Genomic DNA, 23,390 nt, shown 5'->3' with positions numbered 1-23,390 from the left:
TGAAGATCACTTCATTCTGAAAATAGGGGTTCCTCCAAAAGAAAAATGTGATTTTGCATCGGTTATTAGGATGGTTGAGCTTCTCCACCTGGCAGAAAGTAGAAGATGGGTAGAGTGAAACGTCTATTCAAGAGACCTGGCCTTTTGGGGAGACAAGCCCTTGCCTATTTCCATGGATGAATCCTTTCCTATTCCCCTCTCCCACCTGACCTCTGACCTGACCTTCAGATTGTTCAAGTAGCGGAGCATGTCTTTTCCTCCACCCTGACCATGGCTGACATCTGGGGGTGGTTCACAATCTGCGTGGAGTCAAGGAGCCTTCAAAGGCCAGGCAGAGGAGGGCTAGAAGCACATGGAACACAGCTGGCCAGCAACCAATGGCTGAGACAGGCAGTCTCCCAGACCTCCTGTCATTGAGACAACCACCCACATGCCCCCTCAACCATGGTCCATCATCATATGCATCTTGCAGCCTAGTGGTCTCTGTGCTCATGTGAAGCCATCTGCAGGCGCACATGCAGTCTATTCTGAGACTCCTGATGCCTGTATTCTTTGTGTGCTGTGGTCTATCCCAACACTGCTACCGTCTGCATGTGGGGTGTCCTGGCTCTCCTGTGGTTGCCTCTGGTCCTCAGTCAGCGTGCTGGGGGCGAAGCCTTGATGCCATGTGTCCTAGATGAGCCCCAGTCACTTCACGTGGGTGCCTGTCTCTGTTTGGAGCTCTAACGGTTTTCTATGAGGCAATGAGAGGGCATATATGTGGGGGGTGGGGAGAGGGGGCTGTGGATGCAGAGGCTGGAGCTGCCTGGTGTATTCTGGGGGTGGGGTGCTGGGGCTGTGTAAAGGACAATGGCTACTCAGCAAAGAAAACTTGCAAGGAGAACCTTGCCTTTTGGAGATGAGGTACTGGTAGTGACTGACTAGAAACCCTGGTGGCATAGTGGTTAAGCGCTAGGGCTGCTAACCAAAGGGTTGGCAGTTCCAATCCACCAGCAGCTCCTTGGAAACTCTATGCAGCAGTTCTACTCTGCCCTCTAGGGTCGCTATGAGTCCGAATCCACTTGACGGCACTGGGTTGTTTTGTTCGGGTTTTTTTTTTTTTTTTAGTGACTGACTGGCACGGACATTCAGGTCCTCGGAGCTATTCTTATGCTGCCTGTGGCCTCTGCTCCTAGTCGCTGGGAAGGTTTGCCCTGCTCAGGACAGGGCCAAAACATTCACCTGTAGTTCCCGCCTCAGGATTCTCTTAGTGGGGATGCTGGCCTGGCTCTATTCGCCCACCTGTGTCCCCTCTGGACACCATGCACCCTCCCCGCCCACCTTTCTGCTCTTTTAACCCTCTTCCCTCACCCACCTCCCACCAGTTGGAGGCCCTTGGGAGCTCCCACTGAAAGGATACTGCTTTGACCCAGAATCATGGGATACCCTGGATGATGGCGCTTCTGCCGTCCAGGTGTGGCTTGCAACTCTGCACCAGCTTACTCCTCACGCGAAAGTAGGCCCTGTTGGCCTTGGCGTTCATAGGCCCTATCTCCATTTGAAGGGCCTCCAGGGCCTCCAAGGCCTCCAGGAAGCGCTGGGTGCTCGAGGGTCCCGGCGAAGACAGGGCCTGCTCGGCCTGGGGCTGTTCGCGCTGCTCCTGCTCCTCCCCCTGTTCCTGTTCTTCCTCGTCCCCCACGGTCACGACCTCCACCTCCTCAATTATGTCCTCCACCACCACCACCTCCTCCTCCTGCGCCTCCGCTCTCCCCTCCGCCAGGCCCCGCTCTCTTCTACCAGCACCCCACAGAAGATGGCGGCCTCCTCAGGCGTCTCGTCCTTCGCCTGCGCACCCGCTGCGGCCTGCTCCATCTTGGCGTTACAGCTCTCCGGGGGCTGGTCCCCGGGACACCCCGGGTACCGTCTTTTTAAAGGGCCACTTCGCAGGCCGCTGTCCTCCCAACCTCCCCGGGCAGCCCTGCCTTCCCCAGGCCGCGCCTCGCTCGTCATGGGGGCTGGACGGGGGCTGTGGGGGTGAAGACCTCCCGGGAACGGTAGACGCACCGGGCCCTGGTCAGTCCCTCTTCTCAGAACCGTCTGCTGGTGAACAGGGAGGGCGGGCGCTGATGCGAAACTGTGAGGAGACAATTGAAGCCGTGCGGAGACAATCCGGGCACTTTGGCGAGAAAGGGCCTTGAATGCATTGATTCTTCTTTGGTCATCCTTATTCAATGTCCAGCCTTCACATGTATGTGAGGCAATTGAAAATATCATGGTTAGAGTCAGGCACAGAATAGTCCCACAAATGACATTCTTAAAGTGACATTCCTAGTAGCAACAGCTCAGGGTTTCAGTCTCCGAAGTCTCTCCAACACCTGTTTTCCTTTTTTTCCTCAACTGTCATTCTTGTGGGAGTGAGGTGGTATCACACACTAGTATGGGAAAGCAATATCACAGTGTGATAACACCTAATCCCACTACGATGGCAATTAAGAAAAAAAAGGAAAGCAGGTGTTGATGAGGTTTTGGACACAAGATCCCTCAGGTATTGCTTCTAGGGATGTAAACAGTACAAACACTAACAGATTGATGGCTCCTCAAAAAAGTTGAAAATAGGGCTAGCATACAACCCAGCAATTCCAATTGTATGTACGCACTCAAAAGAAGTGTAAAGAGAAGACAATTTTGCATTCCAATATTTTTTACAGCAATTTTTACAAATTGGGGGTGCTGGCCTGGCTCTATTCCCCTACCTGTGTCCCCTGTGGACACCATGCACCCTCCCCGCCCACCTTTCTGCTCTTTTAACTCTCTTCTCTCACCCACCTCCCACCAGTCAGAGGCCTCCGGGAGACAAACACAGAAAGGATATTGCTTTGACCCAGAAAACAGGTATTGGAGAGATTTTGGAGACTGAAACATGTGGAAACAATTAAAATGTCCATCAACAGGTGAATGTATGAACAAAACGTGGGATACACATACACTGGGATATTATTAAGCCGTAAAGAAAAATGAAACTGACGAATGACACAACATGAATATACCATAAAACCATGCTGAGTGAAATAAGTCTCTCTTAAAAGTACACATACTGTACGATCTCACCTATATGAAATAAGCAAATATATTTTTTGTTATGAGGAGAGGGATGTCTTTTCTTAAGGAGTGTCTTTTAGTTATCTAGTGCTGCTATAACAGAAATACCACAAAACAGTGGCTTTAACAAACAAGTAAATAAATAAATGAAAACTCTGCCAAACCCATTGTCACTTCTGAGCCATAATGACTCTGTAAGACAGGATAAAACTACCCAATAGGGTTTCCAAGGACCAGCTGACGGATTCAAACTGCCAAACTTTGGTTAGCAACCAGCCACTTAACCACTGTGCCATCAGGGCTACAATATAATTCTTACATATTGCAGTTCGAGACTTGAATTTTTCCTCACTTAGTTGTTTTGCCCTGAGAAATGCAATATGTTCTTCCTTTTTGTTTTCTAACTCCAGGTCTTTGGTCATTTCATTACACTGCTTTAGCTTGTCTGCTCAAGCTGCCCTTTAAAATCTTTTGTGCAGCTCTTTTACTTCATCATCTCTTCCATTCCAGCCACTCTTTGGAAACCCTATGGGGAAGTTCTAGTCTATTCTACAGGGTCACTATGAGTTGGAATCAACTTAATGGCATAGGGTACAAGTGTGTCTATACATACACATTTTGCTGTTTAAATAAAGTGACTAATTCATTGAAACAAACAACAAAAAGTAACTAAACGAAACATTACCAAAGATCACCCAACATGACACCCAAAATAGGCATTGTTATATAATTCTGGAAAAGCTTAAATTCATAATGTAAATCTTCAAAGAAGAAAATACACAGGTCCAGCTGATTTCCATAGGAAACTCTACCAACACCTATTCTGTCCAAGCTCTTTCAGAAAATAGAAGACAATACTTCTCCATTTATTTTAAGAACCCTGACATGAAAACCATTGAATCCCAAGAATGCAAGTGTAGCGCCACATTGAAAGTCCACCAATGTAATCCACATGCTCATTAGTGAAACAAAATCATCTTATTTTATCAATTAATGAAGAAGAAAAACATTTGGAAAAAAATCCAACATACATTTCTGAATAAAATAAGGTCTCAGCCAATTAGAAATATGTAAAAATTATACTTGGCAGTTATATACTGAATCCTTTCCCAATAAAAGCAGAAACAGGGCAACAAGGTACAATCTCACCATTCTTATTGCCTGTAGTACTGGAAGGCTTTGCCAGAGAAGTAACTCAAGAAAAACAAAAGCATACATTTTGGGAAGGAAGAAATTTCCAGACATTATCAATAAGTTGATGAGGTCACATAGTCAAGTTATAAACATCAATTAATGATATTAACTGAACTAATGAAAGCTGAAATAAAAACACAAAATTATTTAAAATGACTCCAATAATAAGACCATTTCGTGATCTGGGAAGTACCAGTCATCTTTGGACCCCTGTCACGGGTGCCTGGGTGACCTGAGTGGAGGTACCAGTCCTTAGGCCCGTGATGCCAGTAGGTGAGGCCCTTGTTTAATAGCAATGGAATGTCAAACATCAAACACCCACCTCTCCACTGCACAGCTAAAATGGTCGGAGTCTGCCAGCAAGGGCCTATTCTCCCGAATAGGCCCACAACGGTCCATGCAGAAGGGAAAGGTGCTCAAAGTCCACGGACAGTTTATGCCTGGACAGGAGCCGCTTCTGTCCTGAGCTTCTCTGGTTAGTGAAGCTAGCAAATTATCTTTTCCCCCAAATGCAAATTTTTTTCCTTCCCCAAGGCCAGGAGGATGGCTCTAGGTGCGCAACAGTGCCTATTTAAGGCCCAGGGAATTCAGCCGCTGAAGACGGTTTGCTGTTGGAGGGGGCGGGGCGCATTAAAATATAAGCAAGTATGTTCTCAGGTTCCAGAGCCGTGAGTAAGCTGTGTGGCTGGCTGCTTCTCCCTGAGGAAACTGCAGCCGACCGCAAGTATCAGCCTGCTGCCACTCTGGGAATGGTGCCTGAGGGCTCCTCGCAATTCAGGTCCAGTAACTCCTCTCCGCTTCTGATTGGTCTCTTCCTTTCCCTACCCCTCAGCTCGTGTTCTAAGCTTGCCTTTGAAGCTCAGGGCTCCCAGCTTGTCATAAATATACTCGTTTGATTAATTTTTTTCAGGGGGCTCGCAAGAAGCATCTGTCTATTCACCATCTTTGCACTGCCCGAGAATAATAATTTTTGACAGAATTGAAAAAGCATTTCAACTGAGGTAAATAGAGATCAAATCAGAAATAAATGACTGAAGAACAAAGGAACAACAGAGAAAATCAACAAAGTCAAAAGTTGGTTGATTGAAAACATCAGTAAAGTTGCAAATCTTCAGCTAAACTGACAAAAGTCAGAGAGTGCAAATAACAAAAATAAGAAATGAAACAGAAGACATTACAACAGATATAAGAGAAATAAAAAAGGGCAACAGAGTACCATAAAAAGTTGTATTCCAACAAATTTGAAAACGTAAATAAAATGGGTTGATTCCTAGCAACATGTAACCTACCTAAGGTAACACAAAAGACATAGAAAATCTCAAAAAACTCATAAGAGAAGAGATTGAATCTAAAACCTTTCAGCAACAAGAAATCATGGGACCAAATTAATTAACTGGGGGACTTTACCAAATATTCTGAGAAAAAGCAACACCTTTTTCCTCAAACTCTTCTAAACTATAGAACAGATAGCAATACTCCATAAGTCACTCTATAAAGGAAACATTTCCCAGATTTCAAAGCCAGACAAGGAAATAACAAAACAAAACAAAAAACAGACCTGTATCCCTCATGAATATATTAAAAAAATTCTTATAAAATACTGGTCAGCAGAAAACAGAAACATATTAAAAGAATTATACACCATGAACAATTTGGATTTATTGCAGGTACACAATGATGATTCAACATTGTATAATTTATCAATGTAATACACTACAATGACAGAGCAAAGTAACAGAGCTACACGATCGTCTCAATAGATGGAGAAAAGACGTTTGATAAGATTCAACTCCTTTTCCTAATAAAAATTGTCAACAGTATATGTGTAGAAGGGAAATTCTTGACCATGAATAAGGTGATTTTATAAAAAACCAACAGCCAGCGTTAGAATGGAGAAGGCTGAGAGTCTCCCACTTGAGAAGAGGAATGAGAACAGGATGACCACTATGACTATCAGTGAGGTGCAGTCTTACCACTTTTCTCTTGCTCATCTTAGTGGAAAATATGAGTGTTCCTTCTCTGACAGTTTCTGTCTTTCCCAGGTTCTGGCTTTTGCAGGTTTTCCTGTGTAATGAAAGTTGCGAACCTGTTGCCTTGGAGTAAATTCTGACTCATACAGGATAGACGAGAACTGCTCCATATGTTTTCCATGGAGTGGCTGGTGGATTCGAAATGCCAACCTTTGGGTTAGCAGCAGAGTCTTAACCACGGAGCCACCAGGGCTCCAAAAGATGCAAAGTCCTAGGAAGCTCCAATATTTCCAAGTTGGTAAAACACAGGGATCTACAAATAAATGTATCATAATAAATATGCTAAACACTAAATACAAGCTGAAAATCTCTAATGCAGCAAGAAAAAATACATCATCGACAACAGAAACACAGTAGGATTAAAAGATGATCTATAAGCAGAAAGACATGAGGCTAGAAGTTATCAAAGGAAACAAAAATGTCAACCAAGGACCGTTTATGCGGTAAAGGTATAATTAATAGGATTATTGCAAATTAAAAAATTTCCAGGTAAAGAAAGATGGAGAGAATTTGTCTCCAGCTTATCTCTCATGAGAAAGACTAAAAGAGTAACTCAATACAGACACAGATCACTTTAAAAATGCATATTTTAAAAATGCATGTGCTACCTTCTTTATCCTGTTTTTTTGAAACAAATCATGTGAAATGATATGCGTTGTTGAACCTATAGTTTATAGAAAATTAAGACCTGTGTAACATTTGGATGAAGACAGCATAAAGGAAATGAGTGGGGAAAAGATTATAACTGCTAAAAAATGAGGATAGATATTGAAGTATAATTATAGGAGTATATTTATAACAATAACAATACATGTATGTACACATGTAGTACACATATGTATGCATAAATTATATACAATAAGTAGAATTAAGATATAAAACCATTTTGTTGTAGTTCCTTTGAAATGACTCTTTGATTCCTGCATTATTTAAGGAAAACTGTACAAAACAATTATTATGCATATGGTATTAGACTTGCACTATGTTCAGATGTAATTAATGTGTGACAATAACAACATAACCAAAAGATGGACAACTGTATAGTACTAAAACTAAATTAGTATGAAGGTACAATGAATGTTTTCTGAACTTAAGGTGTTAACATAATTTGAAGGGAAACCATCAAGAAGGAAAATGAAAAAATGTAGAAAAAAGTTAGAGCAAAATTAAAAAGTTGCAGTGCGATAAAGTCAGTAAAACACCAAGAGAGCAAGCAAAGTAAAGGTCTTCCAAAAGCACTACCTTAGAAAACACTTTCTATCTCATTGTACGAGTCTAACGTTACTCTGATATCAAAGCTAGAAAAATACGCCAGTAGGGAAACAACAAAACAACTACAGAGAAACACGTTTTATGGATATGCCTGCAAAAATCCTGAAGAGAATGCTAGCAAAATCCAGCAGATAATTACAAGGATTATACTCCATGTTCAGACAGAAAGTATTCCCATCATACAAGCTGGCTGAATATATAAAAATTCATACACATAATACAGCACATTGAGAGAATGAAGAGCAAATTACATCATCTCAGTGCAGAAGCAAACTGGACACAACCCAACAGCCTTTCATGATGAAAACCCTCGAACTAGAATTAGAAGGATGCTTAAACTCAAGAGGAAATTTATTAAAAACCCCAAAGTAACATGGCATTCAACAGAGAAATACTAGAAGCACCCCACTAGTACCAAGAACAAAACTAGGATGTCTGCTTTTGCCATTTGTATTCAACAGTATGGGCAAAGCTCTAGCCAGAGAAATTTAGCAAAACATAGATGGCATCAAATCAGTAGTGAAAAATTAAAACTATCTCCTTTCACATATAACATAAACTTATGATAAAAAAAACTCTATAAAATATATGAAAAAGAAAACAAAGAGCATCAGAGATAGTAAATAAGTTAAAATTGTAGGACACAATATCAAAATGAACTAAGTCCAGTGTATTTCTCTGCACCAGAAATATGCATTCTGAAAGGAAATCATTAAAACATTTGCATTTAAAACTGATTCAAAGTTTAATACAAAATAACTTTATATTTACATAAGCATAAAACAAACTGGTCACTAAGTTAGTAGCAATGTCTTTCTATGCTCTTTTTTCAGAGGAATGCTGGCCTCATGGATTGAGGTGACAAGGGATCCCTCTTCTTCAGTTTTCTGAAACATGTTAGAAGGATTGGTGCTAATTCCTTAAGTGTTTGCTAGAATCCATTCGTGAAGCCACATGGTCATGGGCTTTTGTTTGTGGATCAGTTTTTGATTAGTGACTCAATCTCCACTTTCCATGTTGTTATCAATAGATGGCTTCGTGTCCCTTCCACCTCAGGGAAACTCCATGCACAACGGAATGAAATTCTCACCTGTTCATCACCTGTTCTCTCCAGTACCTCTCCTGCTTCCTTCCTCCCTCAGGTGGTACTTTAGGGAATTAATGCATAGGTCCTCACTGATGATCTGATAGTAGAAACAGGACAGATTCTGCCAGATTCAGCCCTCATTTCAAAACACAGCCAGGAACATACCAAAGCCATTTCTGACCCTACCTACAGAGGCCCACCTCAGCAATCCTGTTATACCCTGAGAAGTTCAGACCGGAAAACCAGTAGAAGAAGTGAAGGCTGCTGTCATGATGCCTGCAGCTCTGAGCCTCATGTTCAGTCTGGAACTATTGGGTTAGAGTGGAATGAAATGGTGTACACTTTGGTGAAAAAAGGAGAATGTAGGGAAGCGGATGGGTCATACTGACACTCTCCCCTATCCATCAAGGAAGCCACTTCTTACCAGTGATGTTAAGGTCATACTCTTTGATGATGACTTCATTCCAAAAATAGGGGTTGTTCTGAAAGAGAAATGTGTCTTTTGCATTGGTTATTAGGATAGATGAGCTTTTCCACTTGGGAGAAAGGAGTAGATGGGGACAGCAAAAGCATCTTTTTAGGTGACCTGCCTTTCAGGGAGCCCTGTCCCTTTCTGTTTTCCTGACGAATCCTTTCCCACTCCCCTCTCCACATGACCTCTGGCCTGATCCGAAACTGATCACCTAGCTGAGCATATCTTACCCTTCCTCTGATAAGGGCTGACATCTAGGGGTGGTTCATAATCTGCATGGGGTCAAGGAGCTTTCAGAAGCCAGGGAGAGAAGGGCTAGCAGCAGTCAAAGCCCACCTGGCCAGCAATCAGTGGCTGGGATAGACAGTCTCCCACACCTCCTATCATTGCCACACCCACCCCCATGACCCCACAACAATGGTTATTCCTCACATGTCCCTTGGGGCATTGAAGTTGGCCTTTGTGCTCATCTGAAGCTCTCCGAAGGCTTACAAGCAGTCTCTCTCCTGAGACTCCTGAGCTCTGTCTCCTCTGTGCTGTAGGCTGGCCAAAAACTCCTACTGTGTGCATCTCTGGCCTGTTGAGGAACTCCTGCTGCTGCCAGTGTCCGGGTCTTTGAGCAATTCTTCTGCTTTCTGTGGACTGTGCACCTACTTCCCCCGGGAACTTTTCCCCTGCTCAGTACAGACCCTAAAGATTCACTAGCAGTCCCTGGCCAGTGTCTCTTGGCCACTTGTCTTGGCTCTTTGCCCTGACCTGTGCCCTTCCAAGTCCCTTCTCACCAGCCCCACCCCCGTCTTACCTCTTAGCCCTCTCTCCCACTCTGCACCCCTTGGAGGCCCTTGGGACTCAGCCACAGAATGTATACTGCTTGGACCCAGAAGCCGGGGTTGCACTGGGTGATCAGTCTTCTCCGGTCCAGGTATGGCTTGCAAGTCTGCAACAGCTTACACCGCAGGCGGAAGTAGGCCCTGCTGGCTCTGGCGTTCCAGGCGTTCAGCTCTATTGAACAACCTCCCGGGAGCGCCCGAGGCTGCAGGGTGCAGGCCAAGGCTGGGCCGGCTCGGGCTCGGGTTCTTCGCGGTGCTCCTGCCACTTAGCCTGTTCCTGCTCCTGCGCGTCCCCCATGGCCACAACCTCCACCTCCGGCGTTCCATCCCCCGCCACCACCACCTCCTCCTGCGTTCTCCACTCTCCCCCTCCCAGCCCCGCTCTCCTCTACCAGCACCCCACAAAAGACGGCGGCCTCTTCAGGCGTCTCGTCCTTCCCTGCGCACCTGCTGCGACCTGCTCCGGCTTGGCGCTACAGCTCCCCGGGGGCTGCTCCCCAGGACACCCTGCACATTGTCCCGCTAAAGGGCCACTTCGCAGGCCGCTGTCCTCCCAAGGTCCCGGGGCAGCCCGGCCTTCCCCAGGCCGCGCCTCACTCACCATGGGGTCTGGTGGCCGCTGGGGCAGGTGTCACGGGGACGGTAAACCGACCTGGCCCGGGTCAGCCGCTCTTCTCAGAAGCGCCCCCTGGTGGATACAGACCGCAGGCGCCTAACCCCGGCTATAAACAGTCTGCACACTTCCGGCGGGAACCGGCTTTGCCCTGCCCCAGGCGGTTATCCTGAAGGGAACCAATCCCACCTCCCACTCAGAGCTGCCTCTGAACTACCGGGCCCCAGCCTGCAGAGGGTGCCCCGCCAAGGACAGAGGCCGTCGCCCTGGCCCTCCAGATGCAAGGTGGCTGGACCCTCGTGATTAGAGCTGCAGCAAGTCCAGGCTCCTCCTGCAGGCACGTGGTGGCGCCTCTCTACTGTGCCTGCCACCACTTGTCGCTCAGTCCTCAGTTGCAGACAAGCCATCACCTGGCTGAAATCGGTGCCCCACACAGGCAGCCGACACCTTGCCCGTTCTCACCCCACCCAGCCAGAAACTTTCCTGTGCTGACTGTGGCACAGGACAAGTGCTTCCTGCTGGAAGCCTCCTCCTCTCCCTACTTTTCCCACACACTTCTCCGTGGGTCCTCCTAAGGCCACCCTGAAGGTCCTGGCTCCAACAGACCGAATCTTAAACAGAAATGGCAGCAAAGAAACAAGGGAGGCTGTGAGATGAAAAGGACTGGGAGCCACTGGGGAGTCAAGGAAGAAAGAATGCGTGGCATAAAGAAAAAGTGAGACAGAAAGAGACAGGCCAGGTGTGGGTCTTGGGGTGGTGGTGGCAAGGAAAGAAACCAAGAAACAGGAGAGAAGGAAGGAAGCAATCAATGAAATGTCAGACCTGACAGGACCTTGGCCCCAGTGACTCACCTGATCTGACAACCTAACTGCAGCAATTCAGAGGATTCAGTCGCCAGGCCATGCTACCGCTCCTCAGCAAAAGTACCCAGGGAGGAGCTTTGGTGTCCTCTGACCAAATCATTGGCAGGGAATTCGGGTCCCACAGTAGGCTGGTCATTTCACATCCTTGTTCCTTCCCTGTGTCCCTCTGTGTATTTCTCTTATTTCTTGCCTGATTCTGTGCTTGCCTTTCTTCCTCTGTTGCCCTATCTAATAATGCCAGGGAAGGTTAAAGCAGACCCATAATGGACCCCTTCTCATATACTTGCTGGCCTGAGAGCGGGAGCTGCTAGGGAAATCCCTCTGTCTTTTGTCACATTAATGTGCGTGAATATACCCAAAAGGTACCACTGAAATGTTACCAGACTGCCAGACCCTGCTCTGTAAGCCCATCCTATACTTTTTCAATAGAAAACCTTAAGGCCCCAATAAACTGCTATCTCTTTATCCTCCTACTCCCAGGTACTGTCCTGTGGAAAGAATTGTGTCCTCAAAGCCTGTTGAATCCCTTCCCTCTGGCTTTATAGTCCTGGCTCCCCCTATACACTGGGACCTCCTGAGCAGTGATTTCAAAAGTCCAGTGTCAGGATTTGTTTTATTCCTTCAAGTCACCACCTACCTAGCATATGTACTCACACTTAGACACAGACAGACACTTGGAAGTGTTTATTTTTCAATATCCTTCAAGGTTTATCTGCATCTCAATCCCTTTTTATCTTCTACCATCCAACTGCTTCTTCATTTCTGTCCTGTTCACAGGATCTGTGCTGATTATTCATTTCCAAATCTAAAGTGGCTTCTTGGATTTTTTTTTTGTACTCCTTTAGGTGAAGTTTGATGCTGCATCATGTTCATGCCAAGTGCTGGGAGTGACCTTGATGACACATACACACACACAGACACAGGCACACAACATATTTTCACTGAAATATATTAAATACTGTGTTAACTCCTCATGGACTGTCTGTTCCATATTTGTGATCTATTACATTTCCTCCCACATAAATTCAAAACTATCCTCCACAATCTTGCACAACCTTCCCATGGAATTGTAAATTCTAAGGATGACTCACTGATAAAGATTTATGGATACTGGTGGGAGGATGCTAGGAGGACCTGAGCAGGAGGCAGAACTTCAGGGGAGGCAGGAGGGCTGAGGGTGCTTCCATAGCCATGAAATGATAGTCCAGAGAACACATATTAATAATACATCCTTACTTCTCTCTGAGTCTCCATGGGCAGTCATACTTCTCACTGAGATTAAGTTATCCTAGCTATAGCCTATTTTGCATTACATTTCTCTAATGTTCCCATCTCACACTGACTCTAGAAGGTGCTCCTTGGTCCCCAGACAACCCTCATGTCAACGCCCCGTACCATGGTCCTCACCTGGTCTCTCCCCATTCCTGTCCTGGTTCTGCCCTCACTCAGGTCGTACTTCAGGGGATTAATCCATAGGTCCTTGTTGATGATCTGGTAGTGCAAACAGAAAGATCATGCCAGGGTCAGCACTCATTTCCAAAGTAGCTGGGAACACATCAAGCCATTTCTCACCTTATCTACAAAGGCCTACCTCAGTAATCCTGTTACACCCTGAGAAGTTGGGAAGAGACAACCAGGTGAAGAAGTTAACGCTGGTGTCATGATGCCTGAGGCCGTGAGCCTCACATTCATAATTCTGGAACCACTGGATCGGAGTGGAATAAAATGCCGTATATCCTGGGGAAATACAGGAATGGAGGAAAAGGCCTAGATCATGTTGGCCTACAAAACACCTCTGACAATCTATCCATCAAGGGAGCCACTTCTTACCAGTGATGGTAATGTCATATCCCTTAATGATCACTTCATTCCGAAAACAGGGGTTCCTCCAAAAGAAAAATATGATTTTGCAGCCATTATTGGGATGGATGAAATTCTCTACCTGGGAGAAATGAGCAGATGAGGAAGGTGAGATGTCTTTTTTAGGAGAGTTCCCCTTTTGGGGAGACGAGCCCATGCCTGTTTGTATGGATGAATCCTTTCTAGTTCCCCTTCCCCACCTGAGCTCTGGGTCTAACCTCCAAATTGATCAGGTAGCTGAGCATGTCTTCATCTTTCTCACTGACCAAGGCTGACATCTGAGGGTGGTTTGCAACCTGTATGGGGTCAAGAAGCTTTCTGAGGCCAGGCACAGTAGAGGTCACAACAGATGAGCACACATGGCCAGCAACCAGTGGCTGGGCAGGCAGTCTCCCAGACCTCCTGTCATTGCCACACCCACCCACACTCCCCCTCAACTGTCGTCCAATGAACATATGCATCTTGAGGCCTAGTATTGTCCTGGCCTTTGTGCTCATGTGAAGCTATCTTAGGCTCACAAATAGTCTGTCTCCTGAGACTCCTGATACCTGACCCTCTATGTGCTGTAATTTACCTTACACTGCTACTGTCTTCATGTGGGCTGTCCTCCTCTCCTGTGGCTGCCTCTGGTCCTCAGTCAGGATGCTGAGGGCAAACCCTTGATGCTATGTGTCCTAGATGAACCCCAGACACTTCGCATGGGTGCTTGGTTCTGTTTGGAGCTCTGACGGATTCCTATGAGGCAATGAGAGGGCACATATCTGGAGACTGTGGAGAGGGGGATGTGGATGTAGAGGCTGGAGCTCGCTGGTGTGTTCTGGGGTGGGGTGCTGAGATCGTGTAAAAGACAACGGCTGCTCAGCAAAGAAAACATGAGTAAGGAGAACCTTGCCTTTTGGGGATGAGGTACTGGTAGTGGCTGAATGCAAACCCCGGTGGCGGGGTGGTTAAGTACTAGGACTGCTAACCAAAGGGCTGGCAGTTCCAATCCATGAGGCGCTCCTTGGAAACTCTATGGGGCAGTTCTACTCTTCCCTCTAGGGCCGCTATGAGTAAGAATCGACTCGGCAGCACTGGATTTGTTTTTTAGTGACTGACTGGCATGGACATTCAGGTTCCTGGAAGCTATTCTTATGCTGCCTGTGGCCTCTGCTCCTAGTCCCTGGAAAGGTATGCCCTGCTCAGGACAGGGCCAAAAGATTCACCTGCAGTCCCCACCTCAGGGTTTGCTTAGTGTAGATGCTGCCCTGGCTCTATTCCACTACCTGTGTCCCCTCTGGACACCATGCACCCTCCCCACCCACCTTTCTGCTCTTTTAACCCTCTTCCCTCACCCACCTCCCATCAGTCGGAGCTCCCACTGAAAGGATACTGCTTTGACCCAGAATCCTGGGATGCCCTGAATGATGGCGCTTCTGCGGCCGAGGTGTGGCTTACAACTCTGCACCAGCTTACTCCTCAGGCGAAAGTAGGCCCTGCTGGCCTTGGTGTTCACAGGCCATATCTCCATTTGAAGGGCCTCCAAGGCCTGCAGGGCCTCCAGGTAGCGCTGGGTGCTGGAGGGTCCAGGCGAAGACTGGGCCTGCTCGGCCTGGGGCTGTTCGCGCTGCTCCTGCTCCTCCGCCTGTTCCTGCTCTTCCTCGTCCCCCACGGTCACGACCTCCACCTCCTCAATTATGTCCTCCACCACGACCACCTCCTGCTTCTGCGCCTCCGCTTTCTCCCCCCACGCCCCGCTCTCCTCTACCAGCAACCCACGGAAGATGGCAGCCTCCTCAGGCGTCTCGTCCTTCGCCTGCGCACCAGCTGCGGCCTGCTCCATCTTGGCGCTACAGCTCTCCGGGGGCTGCTCCCCGGGACACACCGGGTACCGTCTTTTTAAAGGGCCACTTCGCAGGCCGCTGTCCTCCCCAGGCAGCCCTGCCTTCCCCAGGCCGCGCCTCACTCGCCATGGGGGCTGGTCGGCTGCCGCGGGGGTGAAGACCTCCCGGGGACGGTAGACGCACCTGGCCCTGGTCAGTTCCTCTTCTCAGACTTCTCTGCTCGTGGAGAGCGAGGTTGGGTGCCAGCAGGTCTCTCTGGAGAGAATCTCGGCACTTGGCGGGAACGGGCCTTTTTCCCGGCACTGGCGACGTCGCCAAACGCAACCAATCAGTGACGGCCAGGGGCTAGACTGCTCCTACTCCTACCCTGCCCCTTGCCTCGCTCAGACTCAGGGCAGCCTCTGCACTACCGGGGCCAGCCTGCAGAGGGCGCCCTGCACAGGACAGAGGGGGTCATCTTGGCCTTCCAGCTGGAACATGGCTGGACCCTCCTCATTAGCGCTGCAGGAGGTCCAGGGTGCACCTACAGGCACACGGTGGCTCCTCTCTACTCTGCCTGCCTCCAGAGGTACTCATTTGTCTCTCCGTCCTCAGTTGGATACCCTGGTGGCGTAGTTTCTAAAGGCTGCTGCTGCTCACCAAAGGCCCGGCAGTTCAAACCCACCAGGCGCTCCTTGGAAACTCTATGGGGCAGTTCGACTCTGTCTTTTAGGGCCGCTATGAGTGAAAATCAACTGCAGGGCAACAGGTTTTGTGCATGGCTCCTCAGCTGGGGACAACCCATAGCGTGGCTGAAATCGGTGTCCTATACAAGGAGCCTGCACCATGTGTTTCCTTACTCCACGCAGCCAGAAACCCTCCTGTCACATCTGATCTCCAGGAGAACTGCTCGCAGGCAATCTCGCGTTGATGGCTTTGGCTGGAAGCATCCTCTTTCCGAGCTCTCCCCATCATATTCCCTTTGGAGCCTCAAGAACACCCACCTCGACCGTGAAGCCCCTCTGCCATCAGCCTGCTTGTTAGACAGAAATGGTGGCAGTGAGGGTGGCTGAGAACCCAAACCAAACCCCCTGAATTCCAGTCGATTCAATCCTTAAACCTTAGAGAAGCTCAGTCATATTTCTTTCTTAGATCTGAAGCAACAAGCCCAGTGTTTTGAAGTCTGGATCAACACACCCTGCTAATTATCCTCAGGAAAACTAGCCTGAAGGACCACTTTATTACCTTTCGGTCAGAACCCTTAGAAGGACTTGGGTTGCCACATTAGCATTTAAAATACTTGTTCATTTTCTCTGTCTGCCCTTTTCATTTTCTTTTCTTGTCTGAGTTCATTTATCTTTTTGTTTTCCTTTTTTTTTTTTTTATTGTCGAGTAATAGGAAGACTATAAAGTAATGTTCCACAGGTTCCTGCTTAATCTCTATATTTTCGAAAGCAGGGTGTAGGCATAGTTAGTTGCACAGATTCCTTCCAAACCTCTCTGTCATTCTCTCTGACTTTCACTGAACAGAGAAATAGCCAAGAGGGAGGCAAAGTTACTGCACATAGCACTTTGATCCCTCGTGTCATACTCATGATGTCCTTTTGGACATTCTCAAGCCGTTTGCCCACCCACTTATAGGAAAAAAATTACCTCCCAGTCACTTTTGACTCGTGGTGACCTCATGTGTGTCAGAGTAGACCTGCTCCATAGAGTTTTGAATGGAAATTTTTTTTGGAAGTAGAGTACCAGGCCTTTCTTCCAAGGTGCTTCTAAATGATCCCCCAAACTTTTTGTTAGTAGCCAAGCACGAAGATCATCTGCACAATCCTGGACCCTCTAGTATGGGAAATGTAGAGATAAAAAATTTATGTAAAACTGCACTCAAATACATACAGCAAAGCAGAGTGGGTAATGAGAACAAACTCTTTATCCATGTATTACGTAAAGCACTACTGAAGACTAAATTAATTAAAGGCTGGAGTTGTTGGCTACAGTGGTCAGCAAACTTTTCTGTGTGTTTTTGTTTTGTTTTAATTTTATTGTGGTAAAATGTACATAACAGTTCTTACTACTTCTTTTTTTTTTTTTTTAGTTTACAATTAACCGATGTTAAGTACACTCATAATACTGTGATAACAATTACAAATATGTATTTCCAGGATGTTTTCCTCATTTCACATAGTCACTTTGTACCCATTAAGCAATAAGTCATTGGCCTATTCTAGATACCTAGTATAAATGGAACTGTAAAATAGTTATCGGATTTTGTGCGGGTTCCTTTACTTACATAGTGTTTTTGTAATTCATGCATGTCGTAACATGCATTACAACTCCATTCTTTTTGATGGCTGACTAATGTTTCACTGTATGTATCATATTTTGTATATCAGTTCATATGCTGATGGACACTTAAATACTTCCACCCTTTGGCACTCGTGAATCATGCTTCTCTAAACATTGCTTTACAAATAACTGTTTTAGTCCTTCTGTTCATTTCTTTGGAGTTTATACTTAGGTGTGTTATTGCTGCTTGCTATGGTAACTGTGTTTTGTCCATTTATTATGTTGTTACTTATTAATCCAGTTGTGAGGATTTTTGTTTTCTTTATGTTCAGGTGTAGCTCGTACTGAAAGCTGTAGTTTTGATTTTCATCAGTAAGTGCTCCCAGTCATCTTTGCTTTCATCAAGCTGGGATGTGTCCTCCCACTATTGATAATGGGTCGTCCTTCAATCCTGATGACACATTCTTGTTCACATAGTCCATCCTCTCAGTTTAGTCAACATACAGATTAAATACATATCATGAAAGCATACAACCTTGATGCATGCGTTTCTGATTTTAAACCACAATCAACACCCATGGAATCAGCAGTCAAGAAATCAAGCGGCTTATTGCCTTGGGCACATCTGCTGCAACAGTCTTCTTAAAATTTTGAAAAGCCAAGATGTCATTTTTGAGGACTGAGGTGCACCTGAACCAAGCCACGGTGTTTTCACTTGCCTCATACACATGAGAATGCTGTACAATGAATAAAGAAGGTGGAAGATGAATTGATAATTTTGCAGCATAGAGTTGGCAAAGAATATAGAATATTCCGTGGATGGCTAGAAGATTGAAAACATCTGTCTTGGAAGAAATACAGACTGAATGTTCCTTGAAAGCAAGGATAGAGGGTTTATCTCCTCTACTTTGGACATGATTTCAGGTGGGACCAGCTCCTAGAAAATGACATCATGATTATTGAGATAGAGAACCAGTAAATAATAGAAGACACTTAGTCTGATGGATTGACACCATAGTTGCAAATACGGGCTCAAACACAGCAACCATCCTTAGGATTGGCCTCAACCAGGCATTGTCTTTTTTCTGATGTTCATAGAGTCACTGTGAGTCAGAACCAACCTGATGGCACCTAACAACAAGTACTTCTATGTTTAACCTTCTGAAGAACCACCAAACTGTTTTCCATAGAAGCTGCACTATTTGCTATTCCCAGCAGCAAAGCAGGCATGCTCTTTCTCCACTTCTATACACATTGCTTTGTTTTTGTTTGTAAGGAGTGGGTGTTGTTTTGTTTTTATAACAGACTAATAGAGGTAAAGTAGGATCTCATGCATTTCATTTGAATTTGTCTAGTGACTTATGATGTTGAGCATCTCTTTTTGTGGCTAATGGTCATTTGCATATATTCTTTTAGAAAGTTTAGCTAAGTCCACTGCCAATTTTTAAGTGGGATCTTTGTTTTTTTAATTTTTGTTGTTACTTTCATTGTTTTGTTTGTACTAGTTCTTTGTATATTCTGGATATTAATCACTTATCAGGTATGTAACATGCACATATTATCACCTAGTCTCTGTTTTTTTTTTTTCAGTCTCTTGCTAGTACACACACTTTTAAAATTTTAGTTATTAAATCCAGTTTTCTAACTGTATTTCTCTAAGACAGGTTTGGTCGTTCTTCTGGAAGTACATAGTATGTTCAATATTCTTCACCAACACTATAGTGTAAAGATATCGATTCTCTTTCTGTCTTCTTTAATCATTTCCAGCTTTCCCATGCAAAGAGGTGATCAAAAATGCCATGGCTTGGGTCAGACACACTTTAGTTCTCTAAGCAACATCTTTGCTTTTATTTATTTATTGACAGTGCAAAAGCATTCAACTGTGTGGATCGTAACAAATTATGAATAGCATTACTAAGAATGGGTATTCCTCAACACCTCACTGTTTTGTTGAGGAATCTACATAGATGAAGATGCAGTCGTTCCAACAGAATGAGGGGATACTGCATAGTTTCAAATGAGGGAGGTGCCTTAGGGTTGTATCCTTTCACCATACTTATTCAATCCTCATGTTGAACAAAAAATCCATGAAGCTGGACTATAAAGGGCATCAGGATTCCAGGAAGACTCATTAACTACCAGCTATATGCAGATGACACAACTTTGCTGACTGAAAGTGAAGAGCACTTGGAACACTTACTCATAATATCAAAAACCACAGCCTTCAATATGCATTACACTTCAATTTAAAGAAAACAAAAACCCTCACATGCAGACCAGTAAGCAATGTCATGATAAAAGGAGAAAAGATTGAATTTGTCAAGGATTTCATTTTACTTGGATCCTCAATCAATACCCATGGAAGCAGCTGTCAAGAAACCAAAAGAGCTGTTGCACTGGGCAAATCTGTTGCAAAAGACCTCTTTAAAGTGTAAACAAGCAAATATGTCACTTTAAGGTCTATAGTGCACATGACCCAAGCCATGTTTTTTTCAGTCAGCTCAGGTACACGTGAAAGCTGGACAAAGAATAAAGAAGACTGAACTGATGTATTTGAATTATGGTATTGGCGAAAAATATTGAATATACTGTGGACCCCTAGAAGAAGGAACAAATCTGTCTTGGAACAAGTAAAATGCAGCCAGAATGCTCCTTAGAGGAAAGGATGGTGAGACTTCACCTCACGTACTTAGGATATGTTACGAAGGGACCAGTCCTTGAGGAAGGACATCATATTTGGTAAAACAGGTGTCATTGTTGTTAGGTGCCATCTAGTCAGTTCCAACTCATAGTGACCCTGTATAAAACAGAACAAAACACTGTCTGATCCTGCCTGGACCTGTGCCATCCTTACAGTTGTTGTTATGCTTAAGCCCATTGTTGGAGCCACTGTGTCAGTCTTTCTTTTGGGGGGGCCTTCCTCTTTTCATATACCTGTAAAGTAGGTCCTCAGCTAAAAAGAGGAATACCCTCAACAAGATTGATTGACACAGTTGCTGCAACAATGGGCTCAAGCATAACAACAGTTGTGAGGATAACACTGGTCCAGGCAGTGTTTGTAGGGTCTTTATGTATCAGAACCAACTCTAAGCACCTAAGAACAACATTGCAAATCATACTGCTTACTTGATATCCTTTTCCAATCTCTTATTGTTGCAGTACAGGAAACCCAAGTGATTGGTGTGTTGATCTTGTAGCCTGCCTCCTTGCTTTATTTATTTGTTCTAGCAAATTTGTTGTGAAACCTTCAGGCTATTATATGCATATTATCATGTCATATCCATATAGAGATAGTTTTACATCGTCTTTTCTACTTTGGATACATTTTTTCTTTCTTTCTTTCCTCCATCCCTCCCTTCCTTTTTTTCTGTGGTCTTACTGTGCTTACTAGGACTTCCAGAACAATATTGAATATAACTTGTGATAGGGGCCATCCTTGTCTCATTCTCCTTACAAAGGGAAGGCTCTGGTCTTTATTGACTTAGGTATTGTCACCTGGTTTTTCATAGATGCCCTTAATCGCTTTAAGCTATTTCCCCTCTATTTCCATTTTATCAAAGGTTTTAGTAAGGAAATGGTGTAGGGTTTTACTGAAATAATTTTATACATATATTAAGATAATCATACGGATTTTCTTTTTATTAATGTGGTATATTACATTGATTGATGTTCTAATGTTGAAACAGTGTTGGATTCCTGGAATAAATACAATTTGATCGTGGTATAATTTTTTGTTTAATGTGCTATTGGATTCTGTTTGCTAAAATTTTGTTGAGAGTTTTTATGTTTATATTTATGAGTGATATTGGTCTGTAGTATTCTTTTCTTGTGATGTCTTTGTCTGGCTTTGGCATCAGTCATGCTGGCTTAATTGAGTGAAGAAACATTACTTTCTGTCCTATATTTTGGAAGACTTTGAGTAGGATCAGTGTCATTTCTTCTCTGAATGTTTGCTAGGTTATGCAGTGAAGCTATCTGGTAATGGACTTTTTTTTTTTTTTCTTGTTAGGGGAGAGGGATGTGTTTGATGACTGACTGAATCTCTTCTTTTCTTATGGGTTAGATGATATATATATATTTTTATTTGTGTGTGTTAGTAGCACCACTGTGGGCCACCTTGCTGTCAACCCCTTTGAGGTTAAGCATCTCTATCCCCAGAGAAGCTGGATGACTGCCCAGAAGAAGGTGCTCAGGAAGGGTAAACCATGCACCTGTGTTACATGCTGTAGGATTCCATTTGCATCGATTCTCCAAAAGGCAAAGCTGGGTAAATGTGGAGGAGCTGTGTGGTGGCCAGGCCTCAGCTTAGGAGCACTCGGTGTGCAGATGAAAGTGTGAAGGGTGGGCTCCTTGGGGACACCATCATGGCCAGTACCTTGTGGATATGGCTTCCCACACCGTGGTTGTGACACTGTGTTAGAAGGGGTCTCCAGACTTTACCCTGGGGCAAAGACAGCGATCGGGTCATGAGATGTGTTCCTGTCATTTCTGAGGAGGGCAGGGGTACTCACAATGGGATCGGAAAGGAGAGACAAAATGAAAACAAAGACAAAATCACCGTGGAAATAAGATGAGTAGGTTTTCCTGAGTATTCTCATCAACGCTGCCTGGAAATCCTGGGTGTGGATCCACCACCGACTGGGCCACGCCCTGGAAGTGGCTTGGTTCTCCCAGTGGACAGACCTTGTCCCAGTGCCTGGAGCACAGGTGGTGGCTGAGGCGGGAACAGCCTACAGCCATCCAGACCAACAGCATCAGTGTCAGCACCGCTGCCCTCCAGCAGGGGGAGCCAAGCCGGGTACGGGCGCAGGGCCGTGGGTTCAGAGGTCACACCGTGGGCCTAAGGATTGGCGAGACGGCTTTCAGGGCCCCGGACGCTGCCCCCTTTCTCCGCCCGGTCCAGGCCCAGGCCAGTCCAGCTGCATTAAACAGCCCCCCGTCTGCCCGCCCGGCCGCCCCGACAACCGCCAGCCAGCCAGCCAGCCAGCCAGCCTTCTCTCCGTCTCTGGCAGCAGCCGCTCAGCCCTCGGTCCAGAGCTCTTTCGGGACCCGCCCTGAGGGAAGGCAGGAGCTAGGCCACCTTCGCCCAGCCACCATGGTCCACCTGAGGGCGTCCGAAGTCCGGCAGCTGCTGCACAACAAGTTCGTGGTCGTCATGGGGGACTCGGTGCAGAGGGCCGTGTACAAGGACCTGGTGCTCCTGCTGCAGAAGGACTGCCTGCTCTCAAGCAGTCAGCTGAAGGCCAAGGGCGAGATGAGCTTCGAGCAGGACAGGCTGCTGCACGGCGGCTGGTGGGGCCGTATGCACAACGGGACCCACTACCGCGAAGTCCGCGAGTTCTGCTCCACACACCACCTTGTGCGCGTCTACTTCCTCACACGCGCCAACTCCCGGTACGTGGAGAAAGTCCTGCTGGAGCTGCTGAGGAGCGAGCACGGCCCAGACGTGGTCATCATGAACTTCTGCCTCTGGGACCTGTCCAGGTATGGCCAGGATTCCATGTGGAGCTACAGGAGGAACCTGGAGACCCTGTTCTGGCGCCTTCGCCAGGTGCTGCCCGAGTCCTGCCTCGTGGTGTGGAACACTGCCATGCCAGTGGCTGAGACGGTCTCGGGGGGTTTCCTCCCGCCTGAGGGCATGTCCCCGACCGCGTGCCTGCGGGATGATGTGGTGGAGGCCAAATTCTGGGTGCCTTTCGGGGCAAGGAGCAGGGCGTCCAGAACGCCTTCTCGGGGGCTTCTGCTGCTTTCAGGGCCAAAGAGGCAATCAGGCTAAATCCTTTCCTTCCAATTATCTGTAGTTTCTGTAGAAGAGTTATTTGTTCAGAAAAGCCCCAAGGTTGAGCAGCGCTTCACCACTTAGCAAGATCCAACGCACAATTCAGTGAGCTGACATTAAGTGCCTCTCAGGGCTGGTGAAAAAACAATCCTCCCAGACTGTCTTCTATACCAATAAACTGAATTAATTTATTTTTACGCACTTGGGAGACTCTGACAGCTTTT

The 23,390-nt window shown here is 46.0% G+C and overlaps 1 protein-coding gene across 1 annotated transcript; it reads right to left on the bottom strand.

Annotated features, from left to right (window-relative positions):
- Positions 1 to 11,034: 11,034 nt before the first annotated feature.
- On the bottom strand, positions 11,035 to 16,076 carry LOC135228996 (testis-specific Y-encoded protein 3-like). Its single transcript, XM_064278740.1, has 8 exons — positions 15,962 to 16,076; positions 15,489 to 15,556; positions 14,672 to 15,283; positions 13,518 to 13,595; positions 13,270 to 13,381; positions 13,031 to 13,176; positions 12,847 to 12,930; positions 11,035 to 11,187 (listed from the first exon to the last, which is right to left on the bottom strand). The coding sequence occupies exons 1-8, from the start codon at positions 16,074 to 16,076 to the stop codon at positions 11,035 to 11,037; spliced, it is 1,368 nt and encodes a 455-aa protein (XP_064134810.1).
- Positions 16,077 to 23,390: the final 7,314 nt, after the last annotated feature.

This window comes from Loxodonta africana, chromosome Y (assembly GCF_030014295.1).
Source record: "Loxodonta africana isolate mLoxAfr1 chromosome Y, mLoxAfr1.hap2, whole genome shotgun sequence".
In the NCBI taxonomy this organism is placed as follows: domain Eukaryota; kingdom Metazoa; phylum Chordata; class Mammalia; order Proboscidea; family Elephantidae; genus Loxodonta; species Loxodonta africana.
Note: the sequence above shows the minus strand (reverse complement) of the source record. Positions and strands in the feature narration are given on the sequence as shown.

What these genes read in the sequence shown, in the direction of transcription:
- LOC135228996 (XM_064278740.1), bottom strand. Translation starts at nt 16,076, where the DNA reads ATGATGGGGAGAGCTCGGAAAGAGGATGCTTCCAGCCAAAGCCATCAA. An exon ending in CAGGATTCTGGGTCAAAGCA is followed by an intron (nt 13,596 to 14,671) that starts GTATCCTTTCAG and finishes GACCCCATACAG; the next exon opens with GTTGCAAACCACCCTCAGAT. An exon ending in GGTGTAACAGGATTACTGAG is followed by an intron (nt 12,931 to 13,030) that starts GTAGGCCTTTGT and finishes TTGCACTACCAG; the next exon opens with ATCATCAACAAGGACCTATG.